The 20,377-nt window shown below is 42.5% G+C and overlaps 2 protein-coding genes across 7 annotated transcripts in view; both read right to left on the bottom strand.

Annotated features, from left to right (window-relative positions):
• Position 1: 1 nt before the first annotated feature.
• On the bottom strand, positions 2 to 9,824 carry LOC129857210 (tumor necrosis factor receptor superfamily member 5-like). 2 transcript variants are annotated; one of them, XM_055925242.1, is made up of 12 exons: positions 8,407 to 9,824; positions 7,938 to 8,145; positions 7,609 to 7,678; positions 7,421 to 7,475; positions 6,308 to 6,418; positions 2,676 to 2,837; positions 2,451 to 2,529; positions 2,079 to 2,137; positions 1,850 to 1,966; positions 1,458 to 1,477; positions 1,207 to 1,303; positions 2 to 952 (listed from the first exon to the last, which is right to left on the bottom strand). In XM_055925242.1, exons 3-12 carry the CDS (start codon positions 7,675 to 7,677, stop codon positions 699 to 701), a joined length of 1,023 nt encoding a protein of 340 aa, XP_055781217.1. In that variant the 5' UTR covers position 7,678; positions 7,938 to 8,145; positions 8,407 to 9,824; the 3' UTR covers positions 2 to 698. The 2 variants fall into 2 exon arrangements, with proteins under 2 accessions (XP_055781217.1, XP_055781218.1); XM_055925243.1 differs by lacking the exon at positions 2 to 952 and adding an exon at positions 964 to 1,109.
• Positions 9,825 to 9,908: 84 nt separating this feature from the next.
• LOC129857209 (non-homologous end joining factor IFFO1-like) overlaps positions 9,909 to 20,377 on the bottom strand; it is a 41,631-nt gene continuing 31,162 nt past the window's right edge. For 2 of the 5 annotated variants that reach the window (XM_055925237.1, XM_055925239.1), the window contains exons 7-9: positions 18,216 to 18,311; positions 17,499 to 17,629; positions 9,909 to 17,248 (exon numbers count right to left, since the gene is read on the bottom strand). In XM_055925237.1, the coding sequence (XP_055781212.1) occupies positions 17,140 to 17,248; positions 17,499 to 17,629; positions 18,216 to 18,311 (336 nt within the window). In that variant the 3' untranslated portion in view covers positions 9,909 to 17,139. The other 3 variants (XM_055925238.1, XM_055925240.1, XM_055925241.1) reach the window with 2 other exon arrangements.

Raw genomic sequence — 20,377 nt, 5'->3', positions numbered from 1 at the left:
ATTCATTGAAAAATTATATTTAATATTTTGCGTTTAATTTGTGCAAAAACAGTTCAAGGTGCCACATGAACACAGAAAAAAACAGTTTGCAGCAGTTGAGACTGAAAGCTTTTTATACAGTTCAATAAAACGAGAGCAAGTGGATGTGTACATGACCACCATAGTGAGATGTCTAGGACAGGAAATAATGGCCATTCTAGAGTTTTGGGATTCACCAGTGTTCTGAGAGTAAGAGTGGCAGGTGGCCTAGTGGTTAGAGCATTGGACTAGTAACCAAAAGGTTGCAAGATCAAATCCCTGAGCTGACAAGGTAAAAATCTGTCGTTCTGCCCCTGAACAAGGAAGTTAACCCACTGTTCCTAGGTCGTCATTGAAAATAAGAACTTGTTCGCCTAGTTAAATAAAAAAAGGGCTCTATTCAATCTGTATATACAGCCTGAAAGGAATGTCAAGGCAATGTTCCTGTGTCAGCGGTGACTGCTTTCACATTAAACGCTGCATATGTCGGCTCAATCAGAAATGACCTCTATGTTTCCCTAGTGATACAGACTGAATAGAGCCCCAGGTAGATGTTGTCCCTTACCACTGATCCAGGGTCAGTCTTAATCCTCCTTATGATTAGGATGTAGGGTTGGCTAAACTGATCCTAGAAGGGAAGCTTTCACTTGGAGCGTCCTCTGTCCTTAATCCCCCTCCCCTCATTGCACCTCCTCTTTGGAAACGTGACTGTCCTTCCCTTGTTCCTGTGAAGGGAAGAATACACAGTCCATCTCTCCATCCCTTTCCTCCTGGGATAGATGGATGTTAGGGGAGGGTGTGGGGTGGGCCGGACGTCCTTCTCCTTCCTCATCCCTCTCTTTCTGCCCTCTCTCTTCCGTACCTCCACCCATACCAGTGAACTGGTTGAGTAAACTGAAGATGACTGTTCCAGCATTGTGGACATGGACTGGGCCTGAGAGAGACACAGAGAGAAAGTGATATTAGATTCTATATTCATCATCAGCCTTACTCACTATGGATCTTGAAACTAATCAACTTCCCATGCTAATCCCCCATGGACTTCAAAGCATCATCTATGCAAAACTCCAAGTTAAACGACTGACGTGCATCTAAAACCACAAGAGTAACAACCATATTTAGAATTTTTTTTATTTTTTAAATCAAGATCTTGGGGTCAAAATAATTATTTGTATGTATCTGTAGTACCCATATTTGCTGCTGTAATAGGTGGTGGATCCACTGTCTGGTGCTTAATACTGGGCTGTGTCTCTTTGGTCTTGTTAGGCGACGCTTCTCTTACTCCCTTCATAGGAGCACAGAAATTCACCAGAAATCCAGAGTTATTGGAATACACAATTGTCAACAATGCTTATATAGTGTTTAGGTCAGGAACACACGAATGACAATGTAAACATTACACACACAATGTATTAAGTTACCGTAGGTATTATACATACCTTGTTACAGAACTTGAGAGCTGGAAAATAACAGACACAAATCTATTAGTGAACCCAGCAAACTGATGGTAAGCCACTCATGGGTACTTCACTGATTAATCATCTATGATTGAAAGGGCAATGTTTATTCATCTTAACTCTGCATTTGAATGCTTTCTAGGTACATGTAGACACTAGAAACTGGTAAGTAGGTCTGCACAGAGAGAGTGTTGCAATCTCTTAATTCAATTACATTCACAAGAAGCTACAGTTGGCTCCCAGTGCTGACCTATCCTGAGATCTGACATCACTGTCTAATCCTTCCTCATCTCATTCTAGTGTCGAGAGAGAGAGTCTGCTCTAACACAATGATCTAATTACAGTTGAGACTGAACAGAGGAACACTGCCTTACCTTGTTTGAAACAGGCTTCATCTCCTGGGTGACGGATACATAACAGAATGATAACGGCTAGGATTCCAATGACCACCATAGGACACAAAATGACTGCCAAGTGTTTGCTGGTGTCAGCTGGTGGGGAAAGGAGATGGAGAAACTACTGTATCTGTACCTTCTCACAGGTTCAATATATTCTGACTGTAATGAAAATAACTGATCGACACACACTCATACTCACACTCACCTGTGGTGTGATGAGTGGCGTTGCCTGCTTGTGAGACTGGTGATTGTGGAGTGTCACACCTGGGTGAGACAGAGGTAAAGGACTCATCATGTAACATATCCCTACACATTCACAGCCTGTCAACACTGAAGTGGGACCAGTGAGCTGAGAAATGTATTTAATATCCCAAATATCCATTACTACTAAGATATCTGACAATTCTTTGATACCAGATCTTCTGTTTGTATGAAGGTTATATACCATAAAATAACAACTTTGCTAGAGGTGGCCCTCCGGGCACGAGAAGGCTTCAACCAGAGCCTGTTTATCTGTCTGGTTCCAGTATGTGACAGTATGTTTAAGTAGGGAGAATAAAAAAGGATAAAGGCTCACTTGGGAGGTTGACAGCGTCCAGCGGAAGTCCTGCTGTGTTCAGAGGAAGTTCCTGTCTGGTTGTTTCTGATGCCCACTACTGTAATCAGAGCAGAGTGCACACAGGCAGGAAAACATCAACATCTATCCACAGCCAAACACTGATTCAATACCCAGAAACTGGCAAGAATACAACACAGTGAAGGAAAACAGGCATAAGAGAAGGCCATTGGGCAACACACACACCATCGCTAGGTGGCAGGGGAGGTGTGGGCAGCTGAGGGATCTTCTCACAGTCTCTACAGTTTCCTGTCTGGTCGTCTTTGTCGGTGCAGGTAAAACCAGCCTCACAGCGACATCTAGCGTTCGATACATTAGTACACGGCTCATCCTCCACCAGATGCAAATCTGACACACACACACACACACACACACACACACACACACACACACACACACACACACACACACACACACACACACACAGAACAAAAGGTTTAGTACAGCTATTACATGGTAATAAATAGTGTCCATACTATACACATACCTTTATAACTTTTGGTAAGAAATGACATGTATGGCATATGGAAATCATAAGAGGGCGGTTTATGGAGATAGGTGGGATGGACAGAGTAGCTGAGGGGTGGGTTTATGGAGATAGGTGGGATGGACAGAGTAGCTGAGGGGTGGGTTTATGCAGATAGGTGGGATGGACAGAGTAGCTGAGGGGTGGGTTTATGCAAATAAGTGGGATTGACAGAGTAGCTGAGGGGTGGGTTTATGGAGATAGGTGGGATGGACAGAGTAGCTGAGGGGTGGGTTTATGGAGATAGGTGGGATGGACAGAGTAGCTGAGGGGTGGGTTTATGCATATAGGTGGGATGGACAGAGTAGCTGAGGGGTGGGTTTATGGAGATAGGTGGGATGGACAGAGTAGCTGAGGGGTGGGTTTATGGAGATAGGTGGGATTGACAGAGTAGCTGAGGGGTGGGTTTATGGAGATAGGTGGGATTGACAGAGTAGCTGAGGGGTGGGTTTATGCAAATAGGTGGGATTGACAGAGTAGCTGAGGGGTGGATTTATGCAGATAGGTGGGATGGACAGAGTAGCTGAGGGGTGGGTTTATGGAGATAGGTGGGATGGACAGAGTAGCTGAGGGGTGGATTTATGGAGATAGGTGGGATGGACAGAGTAGCTGAGGGGTGGGTTTAAAAATTAATGTTCTAGTTATGACTGAAAACACAATGTATAAGTACTATCGATCTATCTAGATCTAATGTATATCAAAATATCAAATTACTTTACTCTTGCTATGTAACTACTGTAAAAAATAAAAAAATACAATGTATGTAACGTGTAGAATGTACCGTGAATTCAGAAAATATTCAGACCCCTTGACTTTTTACACATTTTGTTACATCACAGCCTTATTCTATAATAGATTAAAGAAAACATGTTCATCAATCTACACACAATAAGCAACAATGACAAAGCAAAACAGGTTTTTAGAAATGTGCATCCTGTTTCCATTGATCATCCTTGAGATGTTTCTACAACTTGGATTGGAGTCCACCTGTGGTAAATTCAATTGATTGGACATAATTTGGAAAGGCACACACCTGTCTATATAAAGTCGTTAAAGTTTCTGCAGCATTGAAGGTCCCCAAGAACACAGTGGCCTCCGTCATTCTTAAATGGAAGAAGTTTGGAACCACCAACACTCTTCCTAGAGCTGACCGCCTGGCCAAACTGAGCAATCGGCGGAGAAGGGCCTTGGTCAGGGAAGTGACCAAGAACCCAATGGTCACTCTGACAGAGCTTCATAGCTCCTGTGTGGAGATGGGAGAACAATCCAGAAGGACAACCATCTCTTCAGCACTCCACCAATCAGGCCTTTATGGTACAGTGGCCAGACGGAAGCCACTCCTCAGTAAAAGTCACATGACAGCCCACTTGGAGTTTACCAAAAGGCATCTAAAGGACTGTCAGACCATGAGAAGATTCTCTGGTCTGATAAAAACAAGATTGAACTCTTTGGCATGAATGTCAAGCGTCACGTCTGGAGGAAACCTGGCACCATCCCTATGGTGAAGCATGGTGGTGGCAGCATCATGTTGTGGGCATGTTTTTCAGCGGCAGGGACTGGGAGACTAGTCAGTATCGAGGGAAAGATGAACAGAGCAAAGTACAGAGAGATCCTTGATGAAAACCTGCCCCAGAGAGCTCAGGATCTCAGACTGGGGCGAAGATTCACCTTCCAAGAGGACAACAACCCTAAGCACACAGCCAAGACAACGCAGGAGAGTCTTCGGGACAGGTCTTGAGTGGCCCAGCCAGAGCCTTGGACTTTAACTCTTAAATGCTGTTAAAACTAAATGCATGCTCTTCAACCGATCGCTGCCCGCACCCGACCGTCCGACTAGCATCACTACTCTGGACGGTTCTGACTTAGAATATGTGGCCAACTACAAATACCTAGGTATCTGGTTAGACTGTAAACTCTCCTTCCAGACTCACATTAAGCATCTCCAATCCAAAATGAAATCTAGAATCGGCTTCCATTTCGCAACAAAGCCTCCTTCACTCATGCTGCCAAACATACCCTCGTAAAACTGACTATCCTACCGATCCTCGACTTCGGCAAAGTCATTTACAAAACAGCCTCCAACACTCTTCTCAGCAAATTGGATGTAGTCTATCACAGTGCCATCCGTTTTGTCACCAAAGCCCTATATACTACCCACCACTGCGACCTGTATGCTCTCGTTGGCTGGCCGTCACTTCATATTCGTCGCCAAACCCACTGGCTCCAGGTCATCTATAAGTCTATGCTAGGTAAAGCCCCGCCTTATCTCAGCTGACTGGTCACCATAGTAACACCCACCCATAGCACGCGCCCCAGCAGGTATATTTCACTGGCCATCCCCAAAGCCAACTCCTCCTTTGGCAGCCTTTCCATCCAGTACTCTGCTGCCAATGACTGGAACGAATTGCAAAAATCACTGAAGCTGGAGACTTATATCTCTCTCACCAACTTTAAGCATCAGCTTACCGATCACTGCACCTGTACACAGCCCATCTGTAAATAGCCCACCAAACTACTTCATCCCCATATTTGTTATTTATTTTTGCTCTTTTGCACCCCAGTATCTCTACTTGCACATCAGCATCTGCACATCTATCACTCCAGTGTTAATGCTAAATTGTAATTATTTCGCCACTATGGCCTATTTATTGCCTTACCTCCCTAATCTTACTACATTTGCACACACTGTATATAGATTGTTCTATTGTGTTATTGGCTGTAAATGATAACTTTTTCTCAACTGGCCTACCTGGTTAAATAAAAGGTTAAAAAAAAATCTATATATAAAAAAAATAAAAAATCGAACATCTCTAGAGACCTGAAAATAGCTGTGCAGCGACGCTCACCAAGCCAAGCTTATAGCGTCATACCCTAGAAGACTCGAGGCTGTAATAAGTGCCGAAAGGTGCTTCAACAAAGTACTGAGTAAAGGGTCAGAATACTTATGTAAATGTGATATTTAATTTTTATTTAGTTTTAAAAATTTGCCAAAATTTCTAAAAATCTGTTTTTGCTTTGTCATTATGGGGTATTGTGTGTAGATGGATGAGGGGAAAAAAACAATTTAATCAATTTTAGAAGAAGGCTGTAACGTAACAAAATGTGGATAAAGTCAAAGGGTTTGAATACTTTCTGAATGCCCTGTACATATAACAACAAAGTTTATTTTTGTCCTCCAAAGAGAAGGGCCCCACCCCAAAAAATATTTACAAGCAATATACAGTTTAAGTATTTCCCACTAAATAAAGATGTTACATTGCTCTGTGAATGAGTTGTGTTTGTGTTCATGTACCACGTTTGCAGTCTTTGAAGCAGGAATGACAACTGGACTCTGCGTTCAATCGTGTTGTGTAGGAACCATCTCGACAGGGAGAGCACTCTGAACAGGACTTCTGATAATGACCTGAGAGAGAGAGGGGAGGTGAAACATATCAAATCAGTGTATTGGTCGCATACACAGTTTAGCAGATGTTAGAGAGGGTACAGCGAAATGCTTGTGTTACTCGCTCTTAACACAGTAAAATGTCAAACAAGTACACATCATTTAAGTGTTGTTTTTTGTAAGAATTCAAGAACGGCGGGACGAATCCAAATCAACAACCCAAATGCAATCTATGCGTATGTACACTGGAAGAATTTACATCAGATATACTAAGAATGATATGTACAGCAGTAGATAGCTCATTCTAATATATGCCGGGAATACAGGATTTAAATATTCAGTGTGAAACAGGAAGTGTCCAGTGGTTTGATGGCTGTAAGACATGGGACAGCAGATATGGAGTAAAGGAAATGAAGTTTGGGAAAAATATAGGGAAATGGGGCGATAGAGAGAATGAGGTAGAAAGAGAGGAGAGAGGAGAGAGTGAGAGAGGAGAGAGTGAAGAGACAAGGGAAGTCAGGACATAAGAGAGCACTACAATAACAGTACAAACGCTGCAGTTTTAGAAATGTCCTGTAGAAGACTACATGAGTAGCGGATGTCAGAACATAATGCTAACTCTTTTAGACACATAGGCACACGCACATTCAGGTAACGTTTTAGTACACGGTCGGTTGCTGACAGAAGAGAGGGAGCATAGCGACACGAGAGTAGAGAATAACAGGAAGAGATGGAGCGCACAGAGCGAGAGCCTGTTGGCCTAGTCTGCATACTAATGAAGGATGTGGTCATAGCACAGAGCTCCACTTCTCATCATGAGAGAAACTCTCTCATAGTTTCCTCATGATTCCTAAGAACCTATGCGCACTCACACAGATTCTGAAATGATCTGCCTCACTATTAATGTAAAAATGGTTGATTGTAGGATGAAGGGATAGAATGTGGAGATGAGGGAAGAAAAAGAAGGGAACAACAAGTCAAATAAAAAGTAAGGGCCTATGATGGAGGGCATTTCTTTCTCACCTGGTGGACACAGTCTGCATTGTCTCCCTCCATCCATGTAATAGCTCTCTGTAGTCTGACAACACAAACACACAGTCTCATGAGGTCTACTGTCATAATGTTGTAACAGATGTCAAACGGTTCTAACAGCTTTCATAAGCAGTCATAACAAATAATAAAAATGGACATAAAAGGGGCAAAATGGTTACCAGAGGATATGAGACTGCTCGGTGTGCAGACATCATTAGCACAGCCACAAAGAACTGTTCCATCACCATTCTATAAACAATGTTAAATCATTAACAATCTGTCTTTTGAGTTCATTCAGTAACATTTCTAAAAAGGTATTAAAAAGTACACACAACAAATAATGCCAAAAGATGTTACAAGGTTACTACATGTTGAAAATCTGTAAGTTTATCACAATTTGATGGTGACTGCACTAACTTCTAGCTTTGAGCCTCATTTCAGTTCAAAATATATCAAATGTAAAAACCTGTGTTGAAAACTACCAACACATAAGATAATCTAGTCTTACCTTTTGCACTGTAGAGACCACACCAAATGCCAAAGTATTTGTTGTCTATAACTTCGACTCTCCCCCCCAACTATTATTTTTTAAGGTGTGTCGCTCTCTTCTCTACCCATCCTTTGCGTCATTATTTCCTTCACCTGTGACATCTTCCTCTCTTCCTGTCTCTCCCGCCCACTGTGTACTGACAGTGATGTTGTGGTGTATTTATAAGCTAGAGACAGACAGGCAGAAAAGACAGGCATGTCAGCAGGGTGTCGTGTCTTTGGCATCATTAAACTGAATACTTATTTATCAAATAACTCTGTAATTATTATCACGCGATTAAACTGATTAATCATGTAACTGTAATTAACTAGGAAGTCGGGGCACCAAGGAAAATATTCAGATTACAAAGTTATACATATCCTAATATAATTTTCAGATATTTTAATATCTGGTCACTTAGTCTTCTGATTAATGAATCATTATTTACCTCATGTTAGACTCATTCCAAACGTCGTAAATTGTTGGTTATCTGCACGAACCCAGTCTTCACTATGAGTCATCCATACATCAATTGTCTTAAATCATTTATTTACTAACTAAGTAATTCACAGAATGCATAAACAAACAGTAGATAGTTACAAGGAAATGATAACGGAGTTTCCCTAGTGGGATGAACCGGTATCGCGGCTTGGTGGACAAAAGGGGAAGTGGGGGTCAACTGAGATGAGACACTACAAAGTTGATAATTATAACAATTGAAATGCTAATCCTTTGCACATGAACACTGACTCATTCGGGAATAATTGCAATCACTATATAAATTTATGCTCAGTGTGTCGTCGGGATCTCTGTTGAAAAGTTTGTTTCTGTTGGAGAGTCTGTCCTCTCTCTCGCTCTGTCGTGGTTAGAATGGATAGTTCAGAGTGGCATTCATTCATGACGTTATAGAATAGATGTTTCGGCGGTTGTCGGTCTTCGCATTCAATGATTCCGAATTCCTAGCTGCAGAGTAGTAATTAATATCAAAGACTTGTTCTTATTCTGTCGGTATCGATAGTCTAAGAGTTTAACCACGTGGGATGGTTAAAAGATTCAGCCATCTACTCAAACCTTAGGTTTATGGTCTCCTCTCAAACCTTGGCCCTCTCGTTATCGAGGTAAGTTGGTCTCCAACCTTCAGCCATATCGTAATTGAGGGAAGCTCGGTCTGGTGATAGAAAACCCGGGTGGGGATTTTACTCGGCAGAGCAGAAAAGGGCCTGTCCCAGGATGCCCGACCATAACTGTGCTCATGGGCGGTCCTCTGATTTAGTTAAACTCCAAAAGGGAATTGGAGTTTCCTTCATTAAACAGTCCAAAATCACATTAAACTATTTCACAAACAGTATCATCCTCACTCATTCATCTTATACAACAATTAGATGTAAGCTTCATAACTGAGGCTATTATATAAACAGCGTTATGGTAATGTGACCGTATTGTCTCCCATGAGTTTCACAAAATTGTACCAAACGGACCAGTTCATAGCTGGATTCTTCACCCATCTTTTAAACCTTCTCCAGAACATAAATGTTGTTCGGACCTCAAGTTCTGTGAGTGGAATAAATTCCTTTGTTATCTCTCTGAAAACTCACTCTCGCTCTATACTGTGGCCATGAGGAGATAATCTCCTCCAGGAATTTACAACCTGAGGTCGCAGCAGCCTGAGTGTAGGAGACAGAGAGAGGGGGATGGTGCTCGCTGTACCCAAAGAGGGCAACGTCATGACAAGGGTGACTAATGGTTCTGAACCGAAGTCTCATCATTTTCACCACATACTTTAAGATGTGAAAGACAGTTTGTCACAAACATTTGATCTCGCTGTACTCGTAAAGTTATCTTATCAGGCAGGTGGAGTTCAGGAAGTACAGACACACATAGCAGCCAATGCAAGTGGGTTTCCAGCATAAACTCACCAAATCCACAACAACAAAAACACACACACAATCATATTGCTCAGCTGTATCTTTTATTCTTCATTCCATCGCTCTGTCAGTATACAGACCTCTGCGTTGAAGCACACATGTTCAAGGGGCCTGTCCAGTTTCAAATAACTCACAGCTCACCAAAACAAAGACCAAGGCCTGATTTACCAAGCAGCGCAATGTTTACACTTGCTCTTTTCGGAGGGAATTATAAGATGAAATACAAAGCTAGAAACAGAAAACGGACTTTACTTCTCCCTTGACCTTTTGTTCAATGACTCATTCCCTTTTGAACAGAGCAGGTTTAAACATGGCACTGGTGCAGATGCTTAGTAAATGAGGCTCTGGTGATTCCTAACAGTCTTCTCATTGACAACTCAGTCTATTCACCTGCATGCTAGCTTACCAAGGCCAGATGGAATTAGTTGATGGTAAAATATATGGACCAGAGAATACACTGGTCCTCACAGAGCAAGAGCATTGGCTCCTGGTCTACGAGAAACATTAAGGACCAAACAAATATCTCAATCTACATGAAAAGTTCAGCTATGTGCCAAATCCGGGAAACTGACACTAAAGTATTTTTGACTGTGGACCTCCTTGCATTGCCAGTGTTTAAACATACAATATATCCAACATAGCGTTTTCCTTTAATGCATACAATATCATAGCAATCATACCCTCATTATGTTAAAGCATTTGCATGTGAGTAGTTATTTTTATTTATTATTTTTTACACTTTGGTGCCATTTCTAAAAAGAATTTACTTTGTAATCACATACACTCATGAAGAAAGTGAATTCTTGAAGGAATATTAGAGCGATTATTGTACATCATTGATTTACACATATACAGTATTTCAAGGCGATTTATAGACATTTGTAGAGATGGGAATCCAGTCAGCAATACACATCGCTGTATGGTCCCTACCACTCTAGTTTACAATGATTCAGTTATACCGTTAGCCTTCAGTTCAGTTGTAAAGAGGATATGAATTGGTCTATTGTCAGACAGACACCGGAAGACAGTGTGCATTTGTGACTATTGTATTCTTCATGTTGTAAGTGAACCAGTAAAACACTATTTTTTAAAACCAAGGACATTAGAACACTCTCCTAACATACACGCTGACTCATGCATACATACTGCAGAGACTCAGTCTCTCTGTGCATGTAGAAAGAAAAAAGAGAGTACATATTCTCACACTATTTCTCCGCTGCCTTCTATTCTCCATTTTAATCTCCAGTTCTGGCCAAAGGGCAGGAACGCTAGGGCCAGGAGTTTTACTGGCCATATGACCCGAGCAGAAAAAAAACCTAGTTCAAGCCTTATAGCATAGGACCCTCAAAGTCAACTCTGGACCTCAAAGCCAGCTCCATTGCATTTTTTTCATTGTTCCTTTCTAATCAGGGACTGATTTAGACCTGGGACACCAGGTGGGTGCAATTAGTAAATCGGGTAGAAAAGAAAACCAGCAGGATCCGGACCTCGTAGGATAATAGTTGAATACCTCTAGTCTAGGACCTAGGTCATGTGATCAGGAGAAACTCCTAGCCCAAGGAATGGCATTACCAATACATATAGTTGAAGTCGGAAGTTTACATACACCTTAGCCAAATACATTTAAACTGTTTTTCACAATTCCTGACATTCTGAAATTCCCTGTCTTAGGTCAGTTAGAATCACCACTTTATTTTAAGAATGTGAAATGTCAGAATAACAGAAGAGAGAATGATTTATTTCAACTTTTATTTATTTCATCACATTCCCAGTGGGTCAGAAGTTTACATACACTCATTTAGTATTCGGTAGCATTGCCTTTAAATTGTTGAACTTGGGTCAAACGTTTCGGGTAGCCTTCCACAAGCTTCCCACAATAAGTTGGGTGAATTTTGGCCCATTCCTCCTGACAGAGCTGGTGTAACAGTCAGGTTCATAGGCCTCCTTGCTCGCACACACTTTTTCAGTTCTGCCCACAAATGTTCTATAGGATTGAGGTCAGGGCTTTGTGATGGCCACTCCAATAACCTTGGCATTGTTGTCCTTAAGCCATTGTGCCACAACTTTGGAAGTATGCTTGGGGTCATTGTCCATTTGGAAGACCCATTTGCGACCAAGCTAACTTCCTGGCTGATGTCTTGAGATGATGTGGATATATTGAAGCAACATTTCCCTTCCTCATGATGCCATCTATTTTGTGAAGCCATCTATTTTGTGAAGTGCACCAGTCCCTCCTGCAGCAAAGCACCCCCACAACATGATGCTGCCACCCCCGTGCTTCACGGTTGGGATGGTGTTCTTTGGCTTGCAAACCTCCCCCTTTTTCCTCCAAACATAAAGATGGTCATTATGGCCAAACAGTTCTATTTTTGTTTCATCAGACCAGAGGACATTTCTACAAAAAGTACGATCTTTGTCCCCATGTGCAGTTGCAAACCGTAGTCTGGCTTTTTATTGATGGTTTTGGAGCAGTGGCTTCTTCCTTGCTGAGCGGTCTTTCAGGTTATGTCGATTTAGGACTCGTTTTACAGTGGATATAGATACTTTTGTACCTGTTTCCTCCAGCATCTTCACAAGGTCCTTTGCTGTTGCTCTGGGATTGATTTGCACTTTTTGCACCAAAGTACGTTCATCTCTAGGAGACAGAACACGTCTCCTTCCTGAGCGGTATGACGGCTGCATGGTCCCATGATGTTTATACTTGCGTACTATTGTTTGTACAGATGAACGTGGTACCTTGTGGAGGTCTACAATTTTTTTTCTGAGGCCTTGGCTGATTTCTTTTGATTTTCCCATGATGTCAAGCAAAGAGGCACTGCGTTTGAAGGTAGGCCTTGAAATACATCCACAGGTAAACCTCCAATTGACTCAAATGATAACAATTAGCCTATCAGAAGCTTCTAAAGCCATGACATCATTTTCTGGAATTTTCCAAGCTGTTTAAAGGCACAGTCAATTTAGTGTATGTAAACTTCTGACCCACTGGAATTGTGATACAGTGAATTATAAGTGAAATAATATGTCTGTAAACAATTGTTGGAAAAATAACTTGTATCATGCACAAAGTAGATATCCTAACCGACTTGCCAAAACTATAGTTTGTTAACAAGAAATTTGTGGAGTGGTTGAAAAACGAGTTTTAATGACTCCAACCTAAGTGTATGTAAACTTCCAACTTCAACTGTAGCTTAACACATGCATATAATTTTTTCATGGTTTCAAAACCTGTTCTTCACAACCTATATAATCGTTCAGAGAAAGCCTTGGAAACACTTCTAGAATATTAAAATATTGAGGTGTGACCAGCAGCCTGCACATGTTTCAACAACTTCCTCATCAAACAAGAAAAAGAAAAACACAAATGAACTCTACCCAAAACTGAAGCCTCCATTTGGTTGTTGATGAAGAGATAGTATTTGTGAAGGAATCCTTGTGTTCTATTATTCAGTTATTAAATATTGTTTATCTGAGGTAAGAGAGTGTTTTATATTCAAAGTCAAGCATCTTTCAATGTCAACGAAGACGAACAAAAATGTATTGTACATCTACATATGTTGAAATAACATAGGGGAAATCTACTCCTCAGCTGTAACGATTTCACCCCATCTACAAATATGAAGTGACAAGTGGAGAAAATAAAATACGTTTTCCTCAGTAATTATTTACATTCGTGACGTGTACGAGTTTGACTTATTACAGATGTAGAATCTTAATTTGAGCCAGGACAAAATTATGCAGCAACAGGAAATGTGATTTATTATGTGGATTATAATTAATGGCCATTTTTGTATGGGTTGATGCATTTTTCATTAGGGAAAATCAAGTCTGAAATTTCAAAGTGGAAATTACAAACTTTAGAAGCCCTTTTAGAACAGGAAAATTCTCAGCAACAAAGGTGATCAAATTAAGATCTTACATCTTTACATGTCATTATTATTATTCTGTTACATATAATACTCTTATTATTGCTGTTACTGCTGTATTATTGAATATACATATTTGCTTTGCTCTTTCTTTATAAACGGCTAACTTTCAAGCTCAAAAATAGGTTAGGTCATATCAAGCACTGTGTCAGATAGCTTTTCAGCATCAGTATTTAGTACTTCTATAACAATGTTTCAGCAATATTTCTCAAAGTTAATTCAGACTGCTTGTTTTCAGTTGCTTTGACACTCAAGTAGCAAACACAAATTATCTCAGCAGGTCATCAATCCATCCATCGATTCATTAATCTGTCCATCTATCTGTACCGTACATTCATCTGTCGGTCTGTCTATTTGTTCATCTGTAGACATTCTGTCTTTCATAGCCTGTTCATCAATCTTCTTTTTCTCTCTGATACAATACTACTGATGCATTTGAGTCCTTACCAACCAGATCAGACTACAGCACATAGAAATAGAGAGCACAGAACAGATACATAGATCTCTCCTACCTAACTTATCATAGCTAGCCTACCTATCTCCCTGCTAGAGGACAGAGTAGCAGGGCCTTTCTCTGCTGCTGGAAACTATACAAAACATTAGTATACATTAGACAGCTCGTAGGTATAATAACACTTGCGTGTCAATGCCCTTTGTCATATGTATCCCACTCCCTGTGTCCATGACAGAGACACAGAGAGCAGGGCAAGGCCCCAGAGCTGACCTCAGATCAGCTTTAACAGATTATTTACATTATTCACACTGCACTACCACATATAGGGCCGACACAGAGCCTATGACTAGCCTGGTACCAGATCAGTATGTGCTCTAGCGAACTTCTCTCACCATAGTTGCCATGCCAAATGTCAAAGTACCTGATAAAAAAGTGGATCAGTGGCGGAGATGACCTCTCTGGAGTCACATAGAAAAGCATATGGCATGACAACGATAGTTAGAGGAGTTGACTAAAGCACATATACAGATCTGGAACCAGGCTAGGCTATGGTCATCACTAGTTTACACACAAACCACAAAGTCATAAACCCTGCCTATTTCTACAATTTATCGTCTTAAAATCTGACCCTAAACTTAACCACACTGTTAACCTTCTGCCTAACCCTAACCTTAAATTAAGACCAAAAAGCACATTTTTATTTTAATGACATTTTACAATATAGCCAATGTGAACTTTGTGGCTGTGTTATCTAGTGGAAACCCCTAGGCTACGGCTGCATTCTAAAACAAAAATCTCTGCTCTCGCCACCCCCCCCACTCCTCTTGTTGACTCTGGTTACAGTCTCCTATTTACTTTACTCAACACAGTAAAATGGTATTACATTATAATTACAATAAAACTACTTTGGGGTTCTTTGGGATTCAGTGAAACAAGCACCACTATGTAACATTTAGTACCAGGTAGTTAGTTACCAGTTGTGTTGAAGAAAGAATACAATGTTACACAATGTTATCCAATAATTCCTTAGTAAATACCAGGTAAGTGAAACAGGACAGTAAAATAATGTTACCTTGACTTCCTGTCTGGTGTCAACAAAAGGGCAGAGAGACAGGCAAGCTTTTGTTTCAAAATGTGACTCATGAGTGCAGAATCAAGATATCAGTGACGCCATCGGAGAGACTGCATCTTAGAGTTTAGTTTACAATTGGACTTTTTCTAGTTTTCATCGATACCTATGAATGAAGTGTAGATGTCTTGATAAAATGAGTGATTTGATATTATTTTAGTCTGTTTGAATAACTCTGATACAGTACATTTCTGTTTTGTTGCTAATAAAGTGATACATCTGGAGTTTTTCTCTCTTGCCAACTGGGCTTTGCTTTATTTAAGGGTGCGTTCGTAAATGTTCTCTGGCTATCTACTCCGATTTCAAAGCACTCTCATCTGAGTGTAACAGAGCGCAGAATAACTGATGACTTTACTAGTGCTTAACACCCGTTGAATAGGGCCGGTGTCAGTAAACATCGTCAAAAAGCTTAATTAAATTGTTGCCAGCATCACAGTTAGTCACCAGCGCTCTGGATAACATGTAAACAGCCAAACCAGCTCTGCTAGGGTGAGTAAAATGGTCAAAGTGAGGTGCTCTCATTTTTGTCTGGAAGTAGCTAGCAAGCTTGCTAACGTTAGCCAGTTAGCTTGGGTGCTTGACTGCGGTTGTGAGGTCAGAACACTCTGATCAACCCTACTCCTCGTGCGCTCTGAACGCTCCGAGAGTGAAACACTCTGAACACATTTACGAACGGACAATCTGACAACGCTTTGAATTTACGAACGCCCAGAGCGCACTCTGGCACTCCAGAGTGAATTTACAAACACACCCTAAGGCTTATATTTACTGTGTTATACTTCTAGGTGAGTTTGACTGAGTCTGAAAACAACCCTCATGATGTAGCAACAGGACAGCACACTGTTAGAATGATCTGCTAGCCTGACATGAATGTATTGGTGTGTGTTGGTGTGTGTGTGCGGTGTGTTTATCATTATGGCTGTGTGGAAATGGATCAGGCTATAGGAGAGTTATTACCATGGTTCTCTGTAGTACCAACAACTACCTTAAAAGTACACGCTAGCCTACAACTCATATGAGTTCATTCAAATATTGCTCATACGTTGCTATGAGGTATTCTCAATTCAAGTTGTGTATTTCAATCCATTACCTCGTTACCTTTGCTCTGCTAAACAGTGGATTCTTACGTTCATCCACCTCTGGCCTGCTCGCCTCCCTACCTCTGAGGAAGTACAGTTCCCGCTCAGCCCAGTCAAAACTGTTCGCTGCTCTGGCACCCCAATGGTGGAACAAACTCCCTCACGACGCCAGGTCAGCGGAGTCAATCACCACCTTCCGGAGACACCTGAAACCCCACCTCTTTAAGGAATACCTAGGATAGGATAAAGTAATCCTTCTAACCCCCCCCCCCTTAAAAGAGTTAGATGCACTATTGTAAAGTGGTTGTTCCACTGGATATCATAAGGTGAATGCACCAATTTGTAAGTCGCTCTGGATAAGAGCGTCTGCTAAATGACTTAAATGTTATGTACAGACTTCCATGGTGTTAGTAATACCACTTTCCAGTAGAGGGGACTAAAAGCTGTTGGAAACACACAACACTACACCGTCGCTAAAACAGATAGATCTGCCACTTTCCTATTTTGAGGTTTGTGAATGAAGATAGCATGAAGAATATTAAAAATAGACTAATAAGCATCTAGTGGTTAGAATGTAAACATGGCGTTGCTATAGTGATAGCGGAGTGTTGAGTGAGTGGTACTGTGGTTGGATGGAATGAAGGTCATGTGATGGAGGTGGTCTTGATAGGTCATGATCTGGGAGGAGAGTTGGAGAGAGGAGGTGATGCTGTTGTCCCTTCCTTCTCTGCCTGGTCAACGCTCTCCTCACCAGCCACAGCCACAGGAGAGCCAGGCTTACTATAAAGAGAGCGAGCAAGAGTGCGAGAGAAAGAGAGAGAAAGAGCGAGAGAGAGAAAGAAGATCATTTTTGGGGGAATGCATCATTTAGACAATAACAGATATACAGTAGGCACAAGAATGCGGTTAAAACTTGGTCAAAGAAAATGTACGGATTAGTGTAACTACTGTAGGTCATTAAAAGTGAGCCAAAGAGAAACTGTGAGAGAGAAGTGAATGCCGGTGGCAGAGAGTGAGGGAGTGAGTGTACCTGTCCCCACTCTGGGTGATGAGTCTCCTGCAGGTCTCCATCTGTACATCCAGGCCTCTCTTCATAGAACACATCTCCATGTATTCATGTAGGTGACGGTTCATATCACTCTTAGCTGTAGCCAAGTCATACTGGGGAGAAACACATCACTCTTAGCTGTAGCCGAGTCATACTGGGGAGAAACACATCACTCTTAGCTGTAGCCAAGTCATACTGGGGAGAAACACATCACTCTTAGCTGTAGCCGAGTCATACTGGGGAGAAACACATCACTCTTAGCTGTAGCCGAGTCATACTGGGGAGAAACACATCACTCTTAGCTGTAGCCAAGTCATACTGGGGAGAAACACATCACTCTTAGCTGTAGCCGAGTCATACTGGGGAGAAACACATCACTCTTAGCTGTAGCCGAGTCATACTGGGGAGAAACACATCACTCTTAGCTGTAGCCGAGTCATACTGGGGAGAAACACATCACTCTTAGCTGTAGCCGAGTCATACTGGGGAGAAACACATCACTCTTAGCTGTAGCCAAGTCATACTGGGGAGAAACACATCACTCTTAGCTGTAGCCGAGTCATACTGGGGAGAAACACATCACTCTTAGCTGTAGCCGAGTCATACTGGGGAGAAACACATCACTCTTAGCTGTAGCCGAGTCATACTGGGGAGAAACACACGGTCAAACATTAACATAGCCCTAGACACCCCCCACACCTCAATCTGATCGATGGTCTCTTGGTATTCTTTCTCCCTGGATTTGAATAAGTCCTCAGTGTCGTTAATCACCTTCTCCAGACACTGGTCTTCCTGCTGAGAGGGAGAGAGGGAAGGAGGAAGAGCGAGAGAGAAGGAGGAAGAGCGAGAGAGAGAAGGAGGAAGGGCGAGAGAGAGAGAGAGAGAGAGAGAGAGAGAGAGAGAGAGAGAGAGAGAGAGAGAGAGAGAAGGAGGAAGAGCGAGAGCGAGAGAGGGAAGGAGGAAGAGCGAGAGAGGGAAGGAGGAAGAGCGAGAGAGGGAAGGAGGAAGAGCGAGAGAGAGAGAGGGAAGGAGGAAGAGCGAGAGAGAGAGAGGGAAGGAGGAAGAGCGAGAGAGAGAGAGGGAAGGAGGAAGAGCGAGAGAGAGAGAGGGAAGGAGGAAGGGCGAGAGAGAGAGAGGGAAGGAGGAAGAGCGAGAGAGAGAGAGGGAAGGAGGAAGAGCGAGAGAGAGAAGGAGGAAGAGCGAGAGAGAGAAGGAGGAAGAGCGAGAGAGAGAAGGAGGAAGAGCGAGAGAGAGAAGGAGGAAGATCGAGAGAGAGAAGGAGGAAGAGCGCGAGAGAGAAGGAGGAAGAGCGCGAGAGAGAAGGAGGAAGAGCGAGAGAGAGAAGGAGGAAGAGCGAGAGAGAGAAGGAGGAAGAGCGAGAGAGAGAAGGAGGAAGAGCGCGAGAGAGAAGGAGGAAGAGCGAGAGAGAGAAGGAGGAAGAGCGCGAGAGAGAAGGAGGAAGAGCGAGAGAGAGAAGGAGGAAGAGCGAGAGAGGGAAGGAGGAAGAGCGAGAGAGAGAGAGGGAAGGAGGAAGAGCGAGAGAGAGAGAGGGAAGGAGGAAGAGCGAGAGAGAGAGAGGGAAGGAGGAAGAGCGAGAGAGAGAGAGAGGGAAGGAGGAAGAGCGAGAGAGAGGGAAGGAGACGGAGAGAGGGAAGGAGACGGAGAGAGGGAAGGAGACGGAGAGAGGGAAGGAGACGGAGAGAGGGAAGGAGACGGAGAGAGGGAAGGAGACGGAGAGAGGGAAGGAGACGGAGAGAGGGAAGGAGACGGAGAGAGGGAAGGAGACGGAGAGAGGGAAGGAGACGGAGAGAGGGGGAGACGGAGAGAGGGGGAGACGGAGAGAGGGGGAGACGGAGAGAGGGGGAGAGGGGGAGACGGAGAATGGGAAGAAAAATACATGGAAGTGATAAATTAAAGAGTACGGTGATAGAATGATACTGGAGAAAGATGGTGTTACTTTATGAAGACGTGTCTGTGTTTGAGTATTGGTTGTTTATGAAGATGTGTCTGTGTGAGTATTGGTTGTTTATGAAGATGTGTCTGTGTGAGTATTGGTTGTTTATGAAGATGTGTCTGTGTGTGTGTATTGGTTACATTTACATTTAAGTCATTTAGCAGACGCTCTTATCCAGAGCGACTTACAAATTGGTGCATTCACCTTATTCTTTATGAAGATGTGTGTGTGCGTGTGTATTGGTTCTTTATGAAGATGTGTGTGTGTGTGTGTGTGTGTGTGTGTGTGTGTGTGTGTTGGTTCTTTATGAAGATGTGTGTGTGTGTGTGTGTGTGTGTGTGTGTGTGTGTGTGTGTATTGGTTCTTTATGAAGATGTGTCTGTGTGTGTGAGTATTGGTTCTTTATGAAGATGTGTCTGTGTGTGTGAGTATTGGTTCTTTATGAAGATGTGTGTGTGTGTGTGTGTGTGTGTGTGTGTGTGTGTGTGTGTGTGTGTGTATTGGTTCTTTATGAAGATGGGTGTGTGTGTGAGTATTGGTTCTTTAAGAAGACGTGTCTGCGTGTGTGAGTATTGGTTGTTACAGAAATGCCCTGTATTAGATTGGAGCAGAAATCCCTTTCAGCACATTTATAACACATCAGAATGCAGTAAACAGAAGGTGTCTGTATGGACAGCACACCTCATGACCAGACAGTACAACACAGTAGAGATACACCTGGCACACCTCATGACCAGACAGTACAACACAGTAGAGATACACCTGGCACACCTCATGACCAGACAGTACAACACAGTAGAGTTACACCTGGCACACCTCATGACCAGACAGTACAACACAGTAGAGTTACACCTGGCACACCTCATGACCAGAGAGTACAACACAGTAGAGTTACATCTGGCACACC

Source organism: Salvelinus fontinalis, chromosome 6 (genome assembly GCF_029448725.1).
Source record: "Salvelinus fontinalis isolate EN_2023a chromosome 6, ASM2944872v1, whole genome shotgun sequence".
Taxonomy (NCBI): Eukaryota; Metazoa; Chordata; class Actinopteri; order Salmoniformes; family Salmonidae; genus Salvelinus; species Salvelinus fontinalis.
The sequence above is the reverse complement of the archived record's forward strand: the minus strand, read 5'-3'. Positions and strand labels throughout refer to the sequence as shown.

Bases quoted from the DNA above. Each gene is read 5' to 3' on its own strand.
- LOC129857210 (XM_055925242.1), bottom strand. From the start codon at position 7,677: ATGGTGATGGAACAGTTCTTTGTGGCTGTGCTAATGATGTCTGCACAC. The intron at 1,478-1,849 runs GTAAGGCAGTGT...GTTATTTTCCAG, and splicing joins TGAAGCCTGTTTCAAACAAG to CTCTCAAGTTCTGTAACAAG. The intron at 953-1,206 runs GTACTACAGATA...TGTCTCTCTCAG, and splicing joins TATTACAGCAGCAAATATGG to GCCCAGTCCATGTCCACAAT.